The sequence below is a fragment of the Scatophagus argus genome, chromosome 1 (assembly GCF_020382885.2).
Source record: "Scatophagus argus isolate fScaArg1 chromosome 1, fScaArg1.pri, whole genome shotgun sequence".
Lineage (NCBI taxonomy): Eukaryota > Metazoa > Chordata > Actinopteri > Scatophagidae > Scatophagus > Scatophagus argus.
Genome location: NC_058493.1, coordinates 23,247,371 through 23,264,452, shown reverse-complemented (window position 1 = coordinate 23,264,452; position 17,082 = coordinate 23,247,371). Strand labels below are relative to the sequence as shown.

The 17,082-nt window shown below is 40.8% G+C and overlaps 1 protein-coding gene across 1 annotated transcript in view; it reads right to left on the bottom strand.

Annotated features, from left to right (window-relative positions):
• LOC124061452 (mothers against decapentaplegic homolog 3) overlaps positions 1-6,614 on the bottom strand; it is a 28,830-nt gene extending 22,216 nt beyond the window's left edge. The window contains exon 1 of the mRNA XM_046393270.1: positions 5,832-6,614. Coding sequence (XP_046249226.1) covers positions 5,832-6,034 — 203 coding nt within the window. The 5' untranslated portion in view covers positions 6,035-6,614. The remainder of the gene's footprint in view (positions 1-5,831) is intronic.
• Between the last annotated feature and the right edge of the window lie 10,468 nt (positions 6,615-17,082).

The window sequence follows — 17,082 nt, the reverse complement described above, 5'->3', positions numbered from 1 at the left end:
GGAGTTAGGAATCCACTCCCCGAGGCTCTGTGAAAAGATACAACACCCTCATACATGCAACAAACGCCTCAGAACTTTTCTTTCACTATACCATCAGTATTTCCCCACTAACTGCTGCCTTATTTAAAGGGTAACTAAATCCTGGAGTCTTGGCTTAACTTACACTATCTTGAAAACTCAAAAAATGCCTCCAGGACACGAAGTGGGCGGGGCGGGTGCAGCGTCGGCATGGTGGCATGGTCGGGGTGACAGGAGCGCAGTACAGTGGTGGTTTTACAGCAAGAAAGCAACAGTGCCGACCTATTCTGAGCACTAGCTAAGAAATGCTCAAAGTAAAACTAACTGATGCTAAATCAAAAAGCTCTCTATAAACTACAAGCTAAAGCTAACCTTCAACTACTACAATCGGAGCACCCAACAACTGTCCAAAATCGCTAACTAGCCTACTAAATGCTATAAACACAGAACTAGCTGTAAAATTAGTTGGTTAGCATAAAATATCTATGCTAAGAGTACAATGAAACATGTCAGTCACAATAATAAATCCACGTCATCTCGGGGAGCTGTCACTATGGACATTTATAACAGGGGGTTTAGTTACTCTTTAGCTTCACTCTTAAATTATTATTAGACACAAAACCTGTAAATTTAATGGGTCATTCCTTCTGTTAAGGGCCGTTCGAAAGTGACAGTACTGTTACACCTAGACACACTGTTCTTGTAATAACTATCATTTGGCATGCAAAAATAGATGTATGCAAAAATGTACTGAAAGACTGTTCACCTGTCATCTCCTACAAACTATTTTCCATCCAACAGCGCAAAAGTAGTGTAGCTTGTGCAGTTTGTCACTCTCTCTTTTCAACCTGATGTCCACAATCAAGACACGTCATTTACAGACTCATAATTGCGGCTTAATTTGCACAACAACAGTACACAAATGATGGAGTAGTCAATCATCAGAAAATTAATAACTTTAGTCATCTATTGATGCTTGGTGAAGGCCAAGGTTAAAACTGAATCAAAAAATTAATAGGATTTTCTGCAATAACACAAAGCCATTGTGTTAGGGTCTCCTCATATTAAAAAAGATTCAAGTTTACTTATCAGTGTAAAGTCAGACCCGCCAAGCTGTTTTGTTGAAATGGAAAGCTGAAATTGTTAAATTAATGCAGACCTGCCAACCTTGTGAAAATATGATGCATTAACAATGTTAGCCTAACGTTACGTAATTTGGAAGCTTGCTTGTTCACCAGGTATTTTAACTGGCAAAGTAACAGTAAGTTATATTGCCCGTGAGTTACAGACTGTTAAATGTGACTTTTCATAGTATTGTATTCATAATCACTTCTGCAGTCAAAGCAGTAGCTGTAATAAGAGGAGCAGATGGCATGTGTTTGTGTGTGCACTATCGTGCGTATTGTGTAATAATGATTTTGACATCAGTCACCAAGGAGCTTCTGTCAGTAATGTAGAAAAACCTCTAGTTACAAAGGCCAACATTACTGGATCATTTTTCAATTGAACAGGCTACATTCTGTCATGAGACCCAACTGTTGCGTGCTTACACATATAAGCTGGCTCAATTACTTAATTATTAAATCACATGCAAATCCTGAACATGAACTTTGCCTTTATTCATTAATGAAAGCATTTCACATTGAAGCATATATTTTTATTGACATTATAAGAGTTTTGGGTTTTTTGTGTCTTCAGGAAGTGACCAATTTAGAGACTCTGTAGTCGTTCAGTAATGACTAATATATATCTTGCAGTAGGAGGCTAGCTAATACTTGACTCAATAGTCAACAACTCTTCTAAATTAATATACAAAATTTGTAATAGTCCTGCAGAATGACACACACAAGAGTTTTCTAATCTCTCATCAGCAGAAAAATAAATCATTGTCATTTTCTGCTTGGTAAGTAGTAAATCTCACAAAGCTACCTGCCAAACTGTTTGATATCTGCTTCAAAACAGTCATTTAACAAATACCAGTACATTTTGGCCAGTGAAAAATATGCTTGGATGGTTTCACCAACAAGACAACTTGGTTGTTGATTCAAAAAGTTAAAGTTAATTTCAGACACTGTTGACACCACTGTGTTCTCAGTTTGGGTGTGTTTAGGTGTGAAAACGACTTTGTTAGAGTTAGGGAAAGGTCATGGTTTGGGTTAAAATAACCCATTGGTTAATGTGGTATTGTGGTTTGGATTACTACTGCCTCCTTAAGGTTGTGGATCTTCATTTTTGTTGTTCAGTTTTGGTTAGGGTTAGGGAACAATATTGGCCATAGATAAAAGACACAAGCTGGACTTCTGGTAGGAAACAGGAACCAAACAGCTGCCTCCTCAGGTTTTTTAATTGACCCAACCAACCAACCTGAACTCCTCCCTCTAACCCTGACTTTATGGCTATTTCCTCTATGGCGCCACAAATGGACAAGAGTCAAGGGCTTTGTGACATCAAAGTAAGAAGATTTAGACATCTACAGTAGAAACAGCCTTGCTTACTGTTTATAAAAGCACCAAGAGTCTCCTTAAGGGAACTGGTATCTGGTACTTTTAAACCTATTTTAGTGTGAAAATTACTCATACTTACCAAAGTTTTGAAACCAGTCGAGTAGATCACATCAACTGGGAACTGCAACCCACTACAATGGCTGCAATATAAGAGTATGGGGCAACTTCAACCATCAAAGTAGAAAGGATCACTACGGAGAAGTTTTTTTTGTTATTGTTGTTAGTCGGTAAAATCCTTTTTGTTTCAACAGAAGCATAAGTCTCTCTCAAGGAGAAGTCTCACTCTGGAACCTTGCCAGAGGAGAAGTATTGCAGATAGATGACGGTAGAAACTTGAGTCAGAGCTGAAGAGAAGAGTTTGAAGTTAACCTAGAGGAACTGCCAGTCACTGCTGAATATTTGGCTCATTTCAACAAACTAGATGAGGCAATAACTGCAACAACTCACCTCAAAACAAGCACAACTTGAGTTTCCCCAAAGGACTGCATTGATGGTTGAAGTGATCAATTGGGACACTTCCAAAACCTTTGGTAAGTATGAATCATTTACACAACAAAACATGTAAACATAGGGCCCAGGTTCAAAAATACTGGAATTTCCCTTTAAACAAGGGAACGAAAGCCATTTGTGAGTCATCCTTTCACGTTTAAGCCGCACAGGCTACCACACTGCACGCGCGTCAGCCATTGGAAACCGGCAGACTTTCATGGCTTGACGTACTCTAAACACCAATGTCTGCGACTAAATCAAGTGAGGAACTCATAGAAAGATAGGATTTTAAAAGAAGAAACGGGCAGAAAAAGACAGAGGGAGGGTAAGTCAATACCACAGTACCACAATTGCTCGTTGTTGAGTGACAAAGGCTTGAACTTGGACCTAAGCCTCAGCATACATTTTGCTTATTGTTCCTCCAAAAAGTAAAAACAAAACCACAGTGACCTAAAAGGCAAGTGAAGCAGTAGCCCTGCCCAAGTGACAGGCAAAACACGATATACTGCAAAAGCCCTTTGTTTCCAGCTCCGAATGGAAATGTGAGTAAAAGTGACTGTGACTAATGTTTTTTCGTGGGACGCAGTTGTTATCTTCAGTGTAAACATATGGGGACATACACACGGCTCAAATTAACCACCCACACACAACCCAACCCCAAAAATAACTGCGTCTCAACCAAACTCACCCAGTTGCGATACCATGTCTTCTAACCAATGACTATCATGTTATTTTAAATGTCGTCTAGTGGGTCACAGCTCTTCAAAATGAGATGGCTAGCTTAGACGTACCATATGGCGAAATGACCCGTTATGAGGTTGATATGACAGATAAAACATACAGGAGGGAATGGTTTTGAACAATATCTATATATAGTTAATATAAACATTAATTTGTTGGACACAACTGGAAAACGTTAGCCTTAATATTTGGAGACTAGCCCTCTGACATCTGAATCAGCTGTGATGAGTAAATCCTATGTTTTCCAGTCCTACTTTAAATTACTCCCAACAGATAACTGCTCTGCTATTGACTCAGTCAATGCACAGTACACGCCTCCTTCAGCACTCAGCATCACAGCAAACCGTCATCAAGAGGGGTAGCGATCAGCGAGTTCATGTGTCAGAGAGATAGGAGCTGAGCTCCCTGTAGACGGGCCTGAACACGCAGGCAGCTGCTGTCAGCGAGCCAGAACGTAGGGGAATTAATAGAAACAGCAGCTCTCCAGGGACACTGTTAGCCCACACTGACAGCCAGCTCTGATCTGGGGTCATCTTAATGCACTCTGCCTCTTCCCCTCGGCATTAGTGGTGAGAAATATGAAACCTGGATCATGGCAAACCTTATTCAACTTTCCGGGTAGGCTTAACTCCGAACACTGGCCCAGGCCCGTGCAAGCTGTGATATGCACACTTGTGGCAATCAAGAATGTGGGAGCGCCCTGCTTGAGGTTCAATTTTCATCTGAAACACAGCATGCTATTAAATCTAAATGGCCCACACATGCAAGTAAGGTTTTGTGGACACAAACAAAAGTTTGAGACCATTAACTGTTACTTACAAAAATAGCGGAGAATAAAAAATAGCTATGAACATACACTTTGTTGCCAGTTCACGAATTACACCTTAGTGAAACTATGGCAGCCCGATCTGACAATCCTGCTGAAAATCCTATGTTCATGAGGGTGATAATGTTTTGTATTGCTATTGATTCAACTCTGTTGTCATATCAGAGGCTGTGGACTGCAGGGCAGTTGAATTCTTTTGCACTACAGTGAGAGGTCTTTTGTTTTATTGTTGCTGTGCTGATTCTGCTGTGCTGTGCAGCTGTAACCTCACCGGTATACTGTACACAAGCTGAACAAAGTTTAGCTTGGTGTCCCAAAAAACAGATGTTGTAGATGCAACAGATGCTGTTATATTATGAAATGCAATACACACATTGCATCATTTAAATCGAATATGACTGAGCAAAGTAAGACTTATGGAGGACATGGTCTATGTTTACAAACAGCACCTCCCAAGCTCTTATCTGTCACAGTCATCCTTCAAGGGAGGAAAGTGACCGTTTCAAACGGAACTGATTCTCTGACATCACGAACAGTAATTTCATATCGCATGCCACTGTTTCTACTGTTTGTTGTAAATAACATGTGGACAGGCAAATGGCTCTGCGGGGGCACTGAAAGGAGAAACAAAGCTCCACGGACTTGCCTACGCACTAACCCACAGCGTTAGAAAGCGTCCCAGATTAAGGCCAAGTTATATAACTTGGACTCCATTTGTGCTTTTGCATTGTATGTGTGGTGCTGGCCCGTCAATGCACACATTTTATCTTCTCTTCAACGAAATGACTTCGGTTAAACGATTTGCGAATAGTAGAAACTGTTTTCTTTGCTTTCTTTTTTAAAAGTATTTCAGTGACTCAGTTCACTTAAGTAAAGTGTATCGTTACAAATGGCTGTCGAGATGCTTCAGCGATGATTTGCTAGCTTTCCTCATGGATCAGCGTTAGCTCGTTAAGCGTTACTTTAGCCGCCGTGTTACTGTATAATAAACGAGAAGGAAAGCACAGTTTGAAATACTGACCCGAGACAGGAAGTGGAAATGTCAACTTCTCTGTCACGTAAGGATGTCACAGCCTACATTGGTTAAGGTGAGAATGTCACAGTTAGCAAACACCAGTTTACATTGGTGCTTTTAGTAACGAAGCTGTAATTAATTAATCGCCTGTAAAAATCAGCAGCTCGGCTACCCACCTCACCAAGCTAGGATGCTGATTTCACGATCGCAATCAACGCAGCGCTCAAACTCCCCTTACCTTGGTATGGTGATGCATTTTGTGTTGATATTCTGGGTGGTGATGGCCTTCTCCAGTTCGTCCAGCTGTCCCGTCTTCTTCAGCTTCTTCACCAGACTTTTCACCGCCTTTTCACACCATTTCTCCTCCTGGCCGTTCTGTTCTCCCTTCTTCCAGCCCAAAAGTCTTTTGACAATGGGGGGAGTGAAAGGCAAAATTGACATCTTGAGTTCAGTTTAAGTCTTTCCAGTGTCGAGAAGTCCGTCGATTTGGACCAACCAAAAAAACCCAAAACAAAACAGTTGATCCTCAAATGGTCCAAACGATGGGGACGAATGCGTTATTTAGCGAAAGACAAACTAGTGTTGTTTATTAAACGCCACACAGACGCATCACAGAGTTAAACCCTCCAGTTTTAGCGCACTCAGTCCGTCGCGCTCGGGCTCAGCGGTGTGCACCGGTAGTCTGTTGTGCTCTGGATTTAATGCTCCTCCGCCAGGAAACCTAGTTCCGCCTATACTTTTTCTACACAGAGCGATTTTAAACACACCCAACCCGCGTCACAACCAAACTACGTCTTTATCTCGAGCAGGGCTCAAACACCGAAGTGAAACGACTTTGTTAGTGTTTTCTCTGGACGTTCTGGTCTCCGTTCATAAAAGTTTTGTTGAGTTTCAGAGTCGTCCGCGGTGCGCGGTCTGCCGGCTGAAGTCTGCCAGAAGTCTGCATCAAATGCAAATGCTGGAGCTGCTGCTGAGAGTCTCCATTCAGGCTCCAGATTGCACAGCAGACCTGTGAAAGGCCAGTCTGAGCAGCTGGTCATATGTGCTACGCTGATGTTGCACAATCAGTGCCTTTTCCCCGCTATTGCTTTGCTGATAAAATTGCATGTGCCTGTCACAATCACGCACATGCACAGATCACTTGATTTGATTATGTAACTGTGCAAAACTGTTTATTGCAAGTGAGTGCGCTGAGAAAGTTAAGCTGTTAAAATGAAACAGTTCTTTTTGTCTTTTTCTCATTTTTGTGGCGCATACAAGACATAAAGAAGAGTATGCAGGCTGTGCGTAAACTGAGGAATGACTACATTTCCTCACACTTTTATTCATTCTCTCTGAATGGTTTTGAAAACTCCCCAAATAAAAAATCATCCATCTGTTTCAGTTTATCTTCGTAACATAATTATAGTCCAAAGAAGAGCATGATGTTCTTACCTCCTTATTTCCCTCCACAGGGTAGTAAAGGTCCAGGTTTTAAACGTAAGGAAAGTACACTCTTTTTTTTCTTTTCCATTTTATTTTTAGAAATACACACATTCTTAATTATCTGAAAAGCAGTTATGTAACTGCAACTGGAGAAGGCTACATTCCTGTGTGTGTTTATTGCACAAAGACTTAAGGGGTCTGACATTCAGCATCTCCTACACAAGACTCTACAGTAATTGCTACTGGGCTGTTTGTCTCCACATGGGAAAACAACTTAGGAGCTGCTGTAGGATGGAAGGTGATAAAAGTCATGCACACACGTACAAGCTGAGCCACCAGCGTGCCTGAGCTTGTTAGAGGTACGAACGTAGGCTGCCTATTCAACAAGGTGGCAGTTTGGTTTGTAGCGTCGCTCAGCTTCTAAAACCGCAACTTATGCATACACACACACACAAGTGCATCCCCCTCCCTGACACACTCACTGGTCCATATCACACACACACACAGTGTGAAGGAGTCAAAGTGCCAGATGTACAATAGAGTGTGTGAGCACAGCTGAGCTCACCACAGAGAGAGTAATAGTAGTGACAGTTTAGGGTGTGAGCCTGCCTTTGTTCTTCAAGCTTCAAAAGAAAGACTTTATTGTGTTCAAAAGCGCTTTCCAAACTTGGGCGTCTTATTTCCAAGTGCTTGAAAGAGTTGTAGAAGTTGTGAGTGCGCTGCGCAAAGACTTCTGCTGGGTGTGCGCTTACAAACACGGATTGTTAAAGTAACACACAGAAGCTATCAGAGCAGGACAAGTAGAATAACTTGCGAAATTAGGGCCCCCAAAAAGTCTGCAAATGTATGTTCTTGTTTGACTAAACTAATTAAGGATATATTTTATTTTTAAGAAGTACCAACCTTGAATCACTGCTTCCATTGACAGTTCACACTCATACATGAATAGTAGCATCGACCTGTGGTTACCGTTTAGGTATGTGTGTACAGGCGCATTGACCTGCGTCCAGCAATCCCTTCTCTGAGCACAGTGTGTAGTTTGTGCTAAAAATACAGCTGGCTTTAAGCTCTGCAGGACAGACCCCCTTCCTTTTATCTATTTTGGTCACACAGCAATGTATTTTTAAACCTGCTAAAGGCATGTCAAGGTTCTTCCTTCATGCTTTCAACCAAAAGACGACTAAGCCACCAAAAAGCCACCATGAAAAGATTCTGCACGTCGACTTAGTAAATCCTCATTAAAATAAAGTCATTATATTCAGTAATCATAGAACATTAGCTCTTTTCACTAATTTGATAAAACAAAAAAGCACATTGATGGCCCAGTGTGAAGGTCCTGTTTGCAGAGGGTTTTTGTGCTATCAGCAGCTCCTTGTCTGCAGTAACAATCAAGTCTACAGCTGTAAAACACACGACTCTTTCTGTCTCTCTGGTGTGTTGGCAGGTTGGAGCAGAAAGCTGGAGGAGCGTGCTGCCATGTGTCACATGCTGGGGCCCTGCGGCCCTCTCGGCACCTGTTTACGCCCCCAGGGACACGACTGGCCAAGACAGCTGGTTTGTTTTGGAGAAGTGCAGGGCGAGACAGGGCGGATATGGGGGTGCAGTGTGGGGGATGGGATTACAGATGGGCCGTAGTGGACGGGGGTAGGACAGAGTGGACTGGGAGACCGTGGAGGGAAGGGGGGGGGGTGCGTTTGTCTTCTGTGAGAAGAATTACTGAACACAAAAGGCACGTCAGCAAGACTGAATGGGCAGTGACCACGTACAATCCGATGGACGATAATGACATTGTGCTGGCTTCGACCTCAGGGGACGTGGCCCAGAGTGCATAAGGGTGTGTGTGTGTGTGTGTGTGTGTGTGTGTGTGGGTGTGTGTGTGTGGGTGGGTCTGTGTGATGTCAGCTGGTGTCCCAAAGCAGATGAAGAGTGAGAAAGCATAGAAACTGTGGGTCTCTGGATGGATGTGATAAGGACACAGATGTTTGGCCAGTTTAAAAAGGAAATGGAACATGATAGCCTAAAACATCCAAAAAATACTCCCTTTGTTAATAAAGTGTATTAACTGCTTAATTTTAATCCAATATCCACCTTAAAGTTTCCCTGAGCAGCTTCAAAATGTGATTAAAAACATTCCTGTTTACCACCATCATATTTATCTCTGTTTGGTTTCGGTATTTGCATCTTTTTTTAAAAGTTAAGGTCTTACTTCAAAATCTACTAAAACTGCAATATTATCATAAATATATACTTAGTACGTAGCAAAAGTATCCAGTATGCCGCTGAATGACTCCTGTCAGTGTTATACTGTTATTTAGTATATTACTGGATTATCAATACCGATGCAAATAAAGGATGATTTATTGAGTAAAAAGTGTAATGTTTCACTTAAAACACAAATACTAATCCATAAAACATATGGGAATACAGGTGCCATAGAACTATGCTTCAGTATAGTTCACTGTTATTTGAAAAATTCCAAATGAAGATATTTACAGAAAGATGAGTGACGTTTGTAACTTTAGAGCCAAAAATGTGTCGCAACTTCCTCTCTTGTTAAGCAGCAACAGATTTAAACATCTCTGTATGCTTAAATAAAGCTCAGTGTTTGCCGAAATCTTCTTTAAGCTATGCAGCGTGGATGTGATTGCAGACACTGATCCAAACCCGTGAAACAAAAGTGTTATTTCAGGTATGTTTGTGAGCGAAGAGGGCAAAAGGAATACCTTATAAAAGTGTTTTCACCGATCCCCTTGGCAATAACGTGACACCGTGTTTTCTCTCTGAGAAAGCCATCAATCGCTCAACAGCTCCTGACAGCCCTTTCAAGGACTGGAGCACATGGTGTACCGGAGGCTTGACATCATAACCCTCCTACACACATGCGCGCGCACACACACACACACACATACACACACACACAATAGACACCCTAGTGCATGCAAGCCAGCCCCTCCGCTTCAGTACTCTGTAGATGACACTTCTCTTCTTCTTCTCTTTCACTTACGTGTGCACTCCCTTCACAAACACCTCTTCTTTTTTCACATTTGTATGCAAATTCATTTCTGCAAACGTGCATTTATGTGGGCCCATTTGTTTATCTCCGATAATCCACTTGAGCGGAGGAAACAATTCTCAGTTCATGAGTCTTTGGTGACAAACCTTCTGAAACTTCAGGCTGTTGCACAACTTGCTGTGCTATGAATAACAGGAAGAGAATTATTTTTCCTCTCAGTATAATTGCCTGTCACACAGCAAATTTCTTGGCGGCAGCCTGCATAACTTCAAACCTCATATAAAGGTAGACTATGTTAAAGTGACATACCAGACGCTTCGGACATAACAACTTTTGAGGCTTTGTTTGTGTCTTCTTAGCTGTGGAGGAAGTTTTATGTGCACATACAGGATCAGCCACATTTATTCTGAAAATGCCAATATTGCTTACTAACTCTTGAAACGATTACCTAAATATATTTTAGTCGCTGGGTTTGAGCAAGTCAGCACACAACTAGCCATCTCAGTGGGAGGAATGAAACCCCTGATTAAAGTCAGATGTCATTTTTGATGTGTTCTGAGCTCTGGGCCGCACACTGACACATTGCAGTTTCCAAGTTATACCCACCATCTGTTCAAAACGTTCTCTGAAAAACTGACACACAAAAGAGGAATTTCACCTTCATCATCACCGATAGCATATGCACAGTAAGGTGCAAATAAAGCTAAGCTAAACAAAGCTGAGCAGATAAACATATAACATGACAACTAGACACTAAACATGCAGTCTCTGTACGCTCATTAAATTATTACTGACAATTATTATTGCTTGGCAGTACAAGTCGTGCAGTGCAAGGAATGCTGGAACAAATGATGAATGTTCACAAGATTTTTTCTATTTATACACAAGTGGTTCTTAGACAGATTATATGTGCCGTATGTATACAGGTTTTTGTTTTGTATAATGATTCACATTTTTGGGGGAGATTTTCTGTGTCTCTGTTGATTTATTGACTTCAGTGTTCTATTGTGGTTGCTGCAAGTTTGACTTTCCAGGACAAAAGTCCAAATAATGTGTCCTTTGTGCCTAAAAGTTGTCATTTTTCTGTACTGTAGACTCCCCCACAGTTTGCTAAAACGCCAAAAATTGCCATAAACGATTACATGGCTTGACTGTTCTTAGTGGAGGCTTCGGCCCTGATTCTGTCACAGCGGGACTGAAGCAGGCCTAAGTTTCCATTTTGCTTTTCAAGAAGGGCTGAGAGGTTGACCCACTGCGAGTGCTGCGACCCTCAGAGGCAAACGGCTGGTGTGAGTGTCCTGTAGTAACACACTGGTACAGCAGAATCATATGTTTGTGGCTCATCAGCTCTGAGTGACTCTGCTGACCCGACTTCTCCATCGTACTATGTGAACACACGAGAGGATCAAACATGACTCACAACCCAGATAGGTCATGTTAGCCTGATCTTTGTAGCTGCAGTGAAATATTTACCTCCAGTTTATCTCCGCTCAAGCTGTGACTCATCATATGAAAAATTAAAAAAAAAAAAACAATCCCAGAGATAACCTGGTGTTCCTGATTACTGAATCAAATCTTGTTTTGCAGAGCAGGCTGGGGCACCACTGTCATGACTTACCTCTGAGTCATGACTCACTATAAATGGCTGTTGGTCAATCCCTGTGAGAGCAAATTTCCTGTTGTTAGCATGCCTGCATAATCTCATTGATAGCAGACAGGATATTGAGTTGAGGTCATTCGGTTTGAGCCGGTGTGCAGAGGAAAGCAGCACACGGAGCGCTGTGCCACATATGAGCCTGTTATTTGGAATCATTTAACAACACATGCTCTGACACACTTGGACTAAATTGCTCTGGAGTGTTGATTCAGCTGTAGTTATGAACCTGATGAGCATTAGTGTAACAGGCCAGAATCAGATCAGCTGTAATTGACATGTTGTATCCCCCTCGCAAAATCCCTCTTGTAAATAACTCAACTGTACGTTCACTGGTGAGTCTGGCTCAATGCATGCAGATTTCATTACAATCAGACAGTCAATACGAGTGGATTTTTAATCATATAAAGATCTGACAGGAAAAGGAGGGGACTCGAGCCTCTGTAACAGCAGTTTATGTACTGTACTGAAATGTAATAAATGAATTTTCACCTGTCGATTGTCAATTCCTGTCTCACTGTCATAAAGGAAGTAAACGTACCTCGTTACCTTCCACCACTGGATACATCTTTGTCTTAACTAATGTGCAGACCTGTTACCGTCACGTGATTTAAAGCACATCAGCAATGCTTATTTGAATCTTTGAATTTCTAGTTAGTTATAGTTACCTCTGTTTTTTATTGTGCTCTTGAGAAACTTTTCCAGCTCTTGTACGTGCTTTTGGATCATTAGCTTTTTTTCACATTCACCCTGTTTTGCTGCGCTTTCCCAGCTGGTCTTTGGACTTAAGCTGGAAACAATGAAGCCTTCAGTCATTTCCACTCGTCTTTACTTTGAACGAACTCACGTTTGTAATTCCAGTCTCCAACCTTTTATAGACGATGGTATATACAAACAAATAAATTAAATGTATTATAAATAATTATCAGTAAATAAATATCAATCAAAACAACAGAAGACAGAAATCTTTATGTAAAGGAGTTTCAGTGACCAAACTATTAAAAACCCCTCTGGTTTGCTACACTCTGCTGACTGTGAATATGTGTAATTTTAATGTTAAAAACAAAAAGAACTGTTAAATTGCGCCACCCAGCGGCAGTACTGCTTTATTACAAGGAATTTACACCCCCATAAATATTCCATTCCCTGTAGCGAAGGATGTAGTCTGACTTAACAAACTGTCTATTATTGATCAGAATCAAATCTATCAGCAACACCATCATAACCAGCCAAATAATTAGACTTAATCAATTCTGGCCATTAAAATCTTTATCGTGTTTTCTCTGAAGGAAATCAACCACCACGCAGGGTGCTGACTGTTACTGATTTCCATTTTAAGGGAATCAAATCACGCTGTGTGGTGTACATATGTTTCCGTCCACTGCACATCATACTAGAACACTAAAGCGGTTTAGAGTATAATTCCTATTTGAACCATAATTGCATTTTATATCCCTGCATACCAGTCTACCATTTGCATTTATATGACAACAAAAGCCCTCAATCTCAAATAACATATGCATAGAAGATTGAGCGTTTGGTCACAGACCATTGCTTTTCTTTGTGGCTGATATAATTTCTCATTCTCCTAAACCCTATTCACACACCCCTTGACAATATGCAAATAATGTCCCTGGGCTACCATTGTATCGCTGCACTTGAACAATACGAGTGAGAGGAACACTATTGTTGCTGGAGTTCTTATCAAATTCCATGAGCCTATAAAAAATGGATGCAGCTGATCATAATTTAGGGGCATAAACAAAGAGATCCGTGATGATCTGCCTAATGTTGTTTTAGAAATGAGAGTCCTGCATTATGAACAACATGGAAATGAGATACTCACATTAGTACAGCTTATCTCAGTTTATTCTTTTTTTTTTCTTTTAACTGTTTTTCCTATTCTGCAATGATATTTGGTATTATTTGGAATATTTTTCATCTTTATTCTGTGACTCCTCAGCCTCCTCTGAGTTTCATCTCCATCTGCATGCGATCAACGTGGCAAAATCACAAGCAACACAGCAGTACGTAAAATTTAATATATAAAAAAATGTCAAAAATAATTATCCACATTATCCACAGCTTCACCAGCTGCAACATTAAAGTAATAAACACACACAAAAAAAGAGTAGACATTCACACAGTTAAACACTCACACCTGGAAGCTGCCCAATACAACCGCAGTCGTATGCGTCGGCTCCACTGGACCAGTTGGAGTTTAGGGTTTTGTAGAAGGGTCAGCAAACCCAGCAAAACGTCCGATCTCAACCTTTTGGCCACAACTGCTAATTGCAGTTTATTAATAAAATATACATTATTACATTAATGTCCCATTCTGCATTATGAGTCCTTTCACTTAAGTCAAATACTAAGCAAAGTATTTCTCCTCCCTGATACTTTTACATAATGAAATGATCTGAGTACTTCTTCCATCGCTGCTCAGTCCTTCCGGAGGGAAATTCAAACACAAACACAACATGACCTGTTAGACTTGTGCCAAAAGATGGCAGCAAAAACCCATTGTACCCACAGGAAAAGTGTGTCCCTAAACGCAACCACACAAACCACTTCAGAGTTGCAGACAATCGTTTAATCCACAGCACTGTAAGACTAAGCCAAGGTTTGGAACAAAATCTGCCTGTGTGTCTCCACTCATCGTGTAGAGTCTCACTGCCTGTCTGCCTGTCCATCACTATCTGTCTGTCTGTCTGTCTGTCTGTCTGTCTGTCTGTCTGTCTCCCTCTGTGGTCAACAAACATCCCAGCTGCTTTAACTCTGCCACGTCATTTCCCATGTCTGACTTGTTGTTGTTTTGTTAAAGTTCAACAGCTTTTATATTTCTTGAATCCACTCAGGTCTGTGTACATGATGAGAAGACTGCTGCGCTTGTTTGTGAATCACAAGTATAATTTTGCATGTAATGTAAATTCCACAGTACATCAACCATGTTTTAACTTCTGCGACGAGATCAGTGGCGGAATAAGTACTCAGTTAATTATATAATTATTCTTACAATACATAATTTGAGGAAATTCAAGTCCTGATGCCTTTGCATGTAGATAGTGACAAGATTAGTCTTGTCATTGTCCGTTAACGTAATCCCATTCATGTACATTTTAGTCTCTTAGTGTACAATTTGCATGTACTGCATTACATTTCTTTGATTTAAGTTTTAAGGTTTTTTTTGCTTTAATTTGTGTGCAGTGAGCCCATCATGTTATATTTGTTAGAATCACTGCCTCAGAAATTAATTTAATCACTACTACAATTTTCTGTTTCCCTGTATGGTCACAAAACAAAACAAAAAATATTAGAAAGTGCTTAGTCATTATTGTTGGAATGCTTGATTTGTCTGTCTGGATGTGCTTTAAGAGCAGTGACATGTCTTTGGAAAATTATTGTGAAAACACACCAAGATTCCTCAGATTCTTTTAGTAGAGTGAATGTATAATCTGTCATATGTACGGCACTTCAGTTGAAGATTCTTATCTTAAGGTGCAATGTGAACCCCTGTGCAATTTCACACCAACATTTCTGTGGTTTTCCTTCTCATTTTTTTTGTTCGAACACTGGTGCCTTTTAGGTTTTTAGGATCAGGTCTTGATTTTCAGGACTTTCCGGCATAGCAGAATGAAAATCTAAGAAGAAAAGACTGAGGAGAGAGAACAAAAAAAAGTGATTTTAAAACAGCAGCAAAGGCCAAGTGCAGCACTGCAGGGCATGTGTTGACAACTCCTACAACAATGTTAGGAACATCGGTAGTTGCGGTAATGTTGCCTTCAGGGCTCAGGCTAGTACCTGCAACACTGACAAGCCGACATAGTTTTCTTCCCTCCACCTCAGTTTGATTGACAGCTTCATACAAAAACCCAGAGAGTCATCATCGTTAATATACTTCAGCAGGGCAGACCTGAACACAAGCACATGGACTTTGATTTGATCTGATCCCTCATTCGCTGCATCTCTTGTTAAACACCCAACCTCTCCTTTTGAAAGACTATCTGGTTACTGCTGCAGGACAACAAGGCAGTTTCATCCTCTCTTGTCAACATGATGACCTGAAAGTGAGTTCTCTGAAAGTGAGACCTCTCAGTTCCACCCTTTTATTTCTGTTTTTAACACTTTGCTTGAGACAAAGGGCGAGAGATGAAAAATGGCCGTATACCTCTGACTGGTTCAAGAGCAGGTCGGACAATATGGCTCTGTGGTTTTGGCTCGCCGCCACGGTTCAATAAAACGCTTTGATATGAGGAATAATGTCTGTGTGTGTCAAAGAGAGAGTGAAAAGAAGAAAGGGAAAGGGATGAAAGAGTCATGTTTAATGTCTTCAACTGCTTTGGGTTGTCTGAAGCAGACCTGCACTTTTCAATGGTCAAGTACAGTTTAGTCCTGTTCATGTATAACACTGATACCACAGTTTGACGATGACTTGTCTATGGCTGGTCGAAGCAAGAGTAATTATATTTACAAATGTGAACAGTGTCAGAATTGCTCAATAATTTTTCCCAATGTATAATTTATGATTTTTAATGACTTTTTGAATACGAAGGCCAATTACAACAAAGACTTTTTAAAGGAACAGTTGGAAACTTTAATTAATCAAAATTATTTTCAATTTTATACAATTAAAAGTATAAACATCTGAAATCTTTGGGGCAGCTGTATAATGCAGGTCAGTGAAGAGAAGGAAATGTGGAAAGAGTCAAAAGAGGCGAACACTGTGAACAAACACTGTGGAACAACATAAACCAACTTATTTATTGTGACGCTTTTTGCAAGTTAAAGTGCAAACTATTATTCGTGGTGCCTGGACTATGAATTCTAATAACTGATCCCTGATCCTTCATCGAGCACAATCATCAGAGTTTTATGGTTTTCAATCAAATTCCTGCAAAAGTAATGACATCAGCTGGGCTTTGTATTTAACACTACTTGTTAGCATGCTAACACGTTAAGCTAAGACGGTGAACGTGTATGATCCATCCATCTATTATCTGTGGTTGGGTGGTTGGGTGGTTGGGGGCTGGAGCCTGTCCCAGCTGACACTGGGCTGCTAAACCTGCTAAACATCAGCATGTTAGTGTTGTTATTGTGAGCATGGCTTTAGCATTAACTGCTGTGCCTAAGTACAACCTCACAGAGCCGCGAGCACGGTTGTAAACTCTTCAGTCTTGTTGAAAAGCATGTTCTCCTGATGTCACAGTATCTCATATATCTTATGGCGAACACCCACGCATTTTCCTTGACATTTATCTCTGTCGGTTTTGACTGGAACACAGCATACTGTATCTGCATGTCTTTTTCGTGCCATTATGTTCGCTTCACTTTGCTGTTTTCTGTTTCACTTTGCTAACGCGTTGTTGAGAAGTGCTTTCCTTGCAGCTTCACAACTTT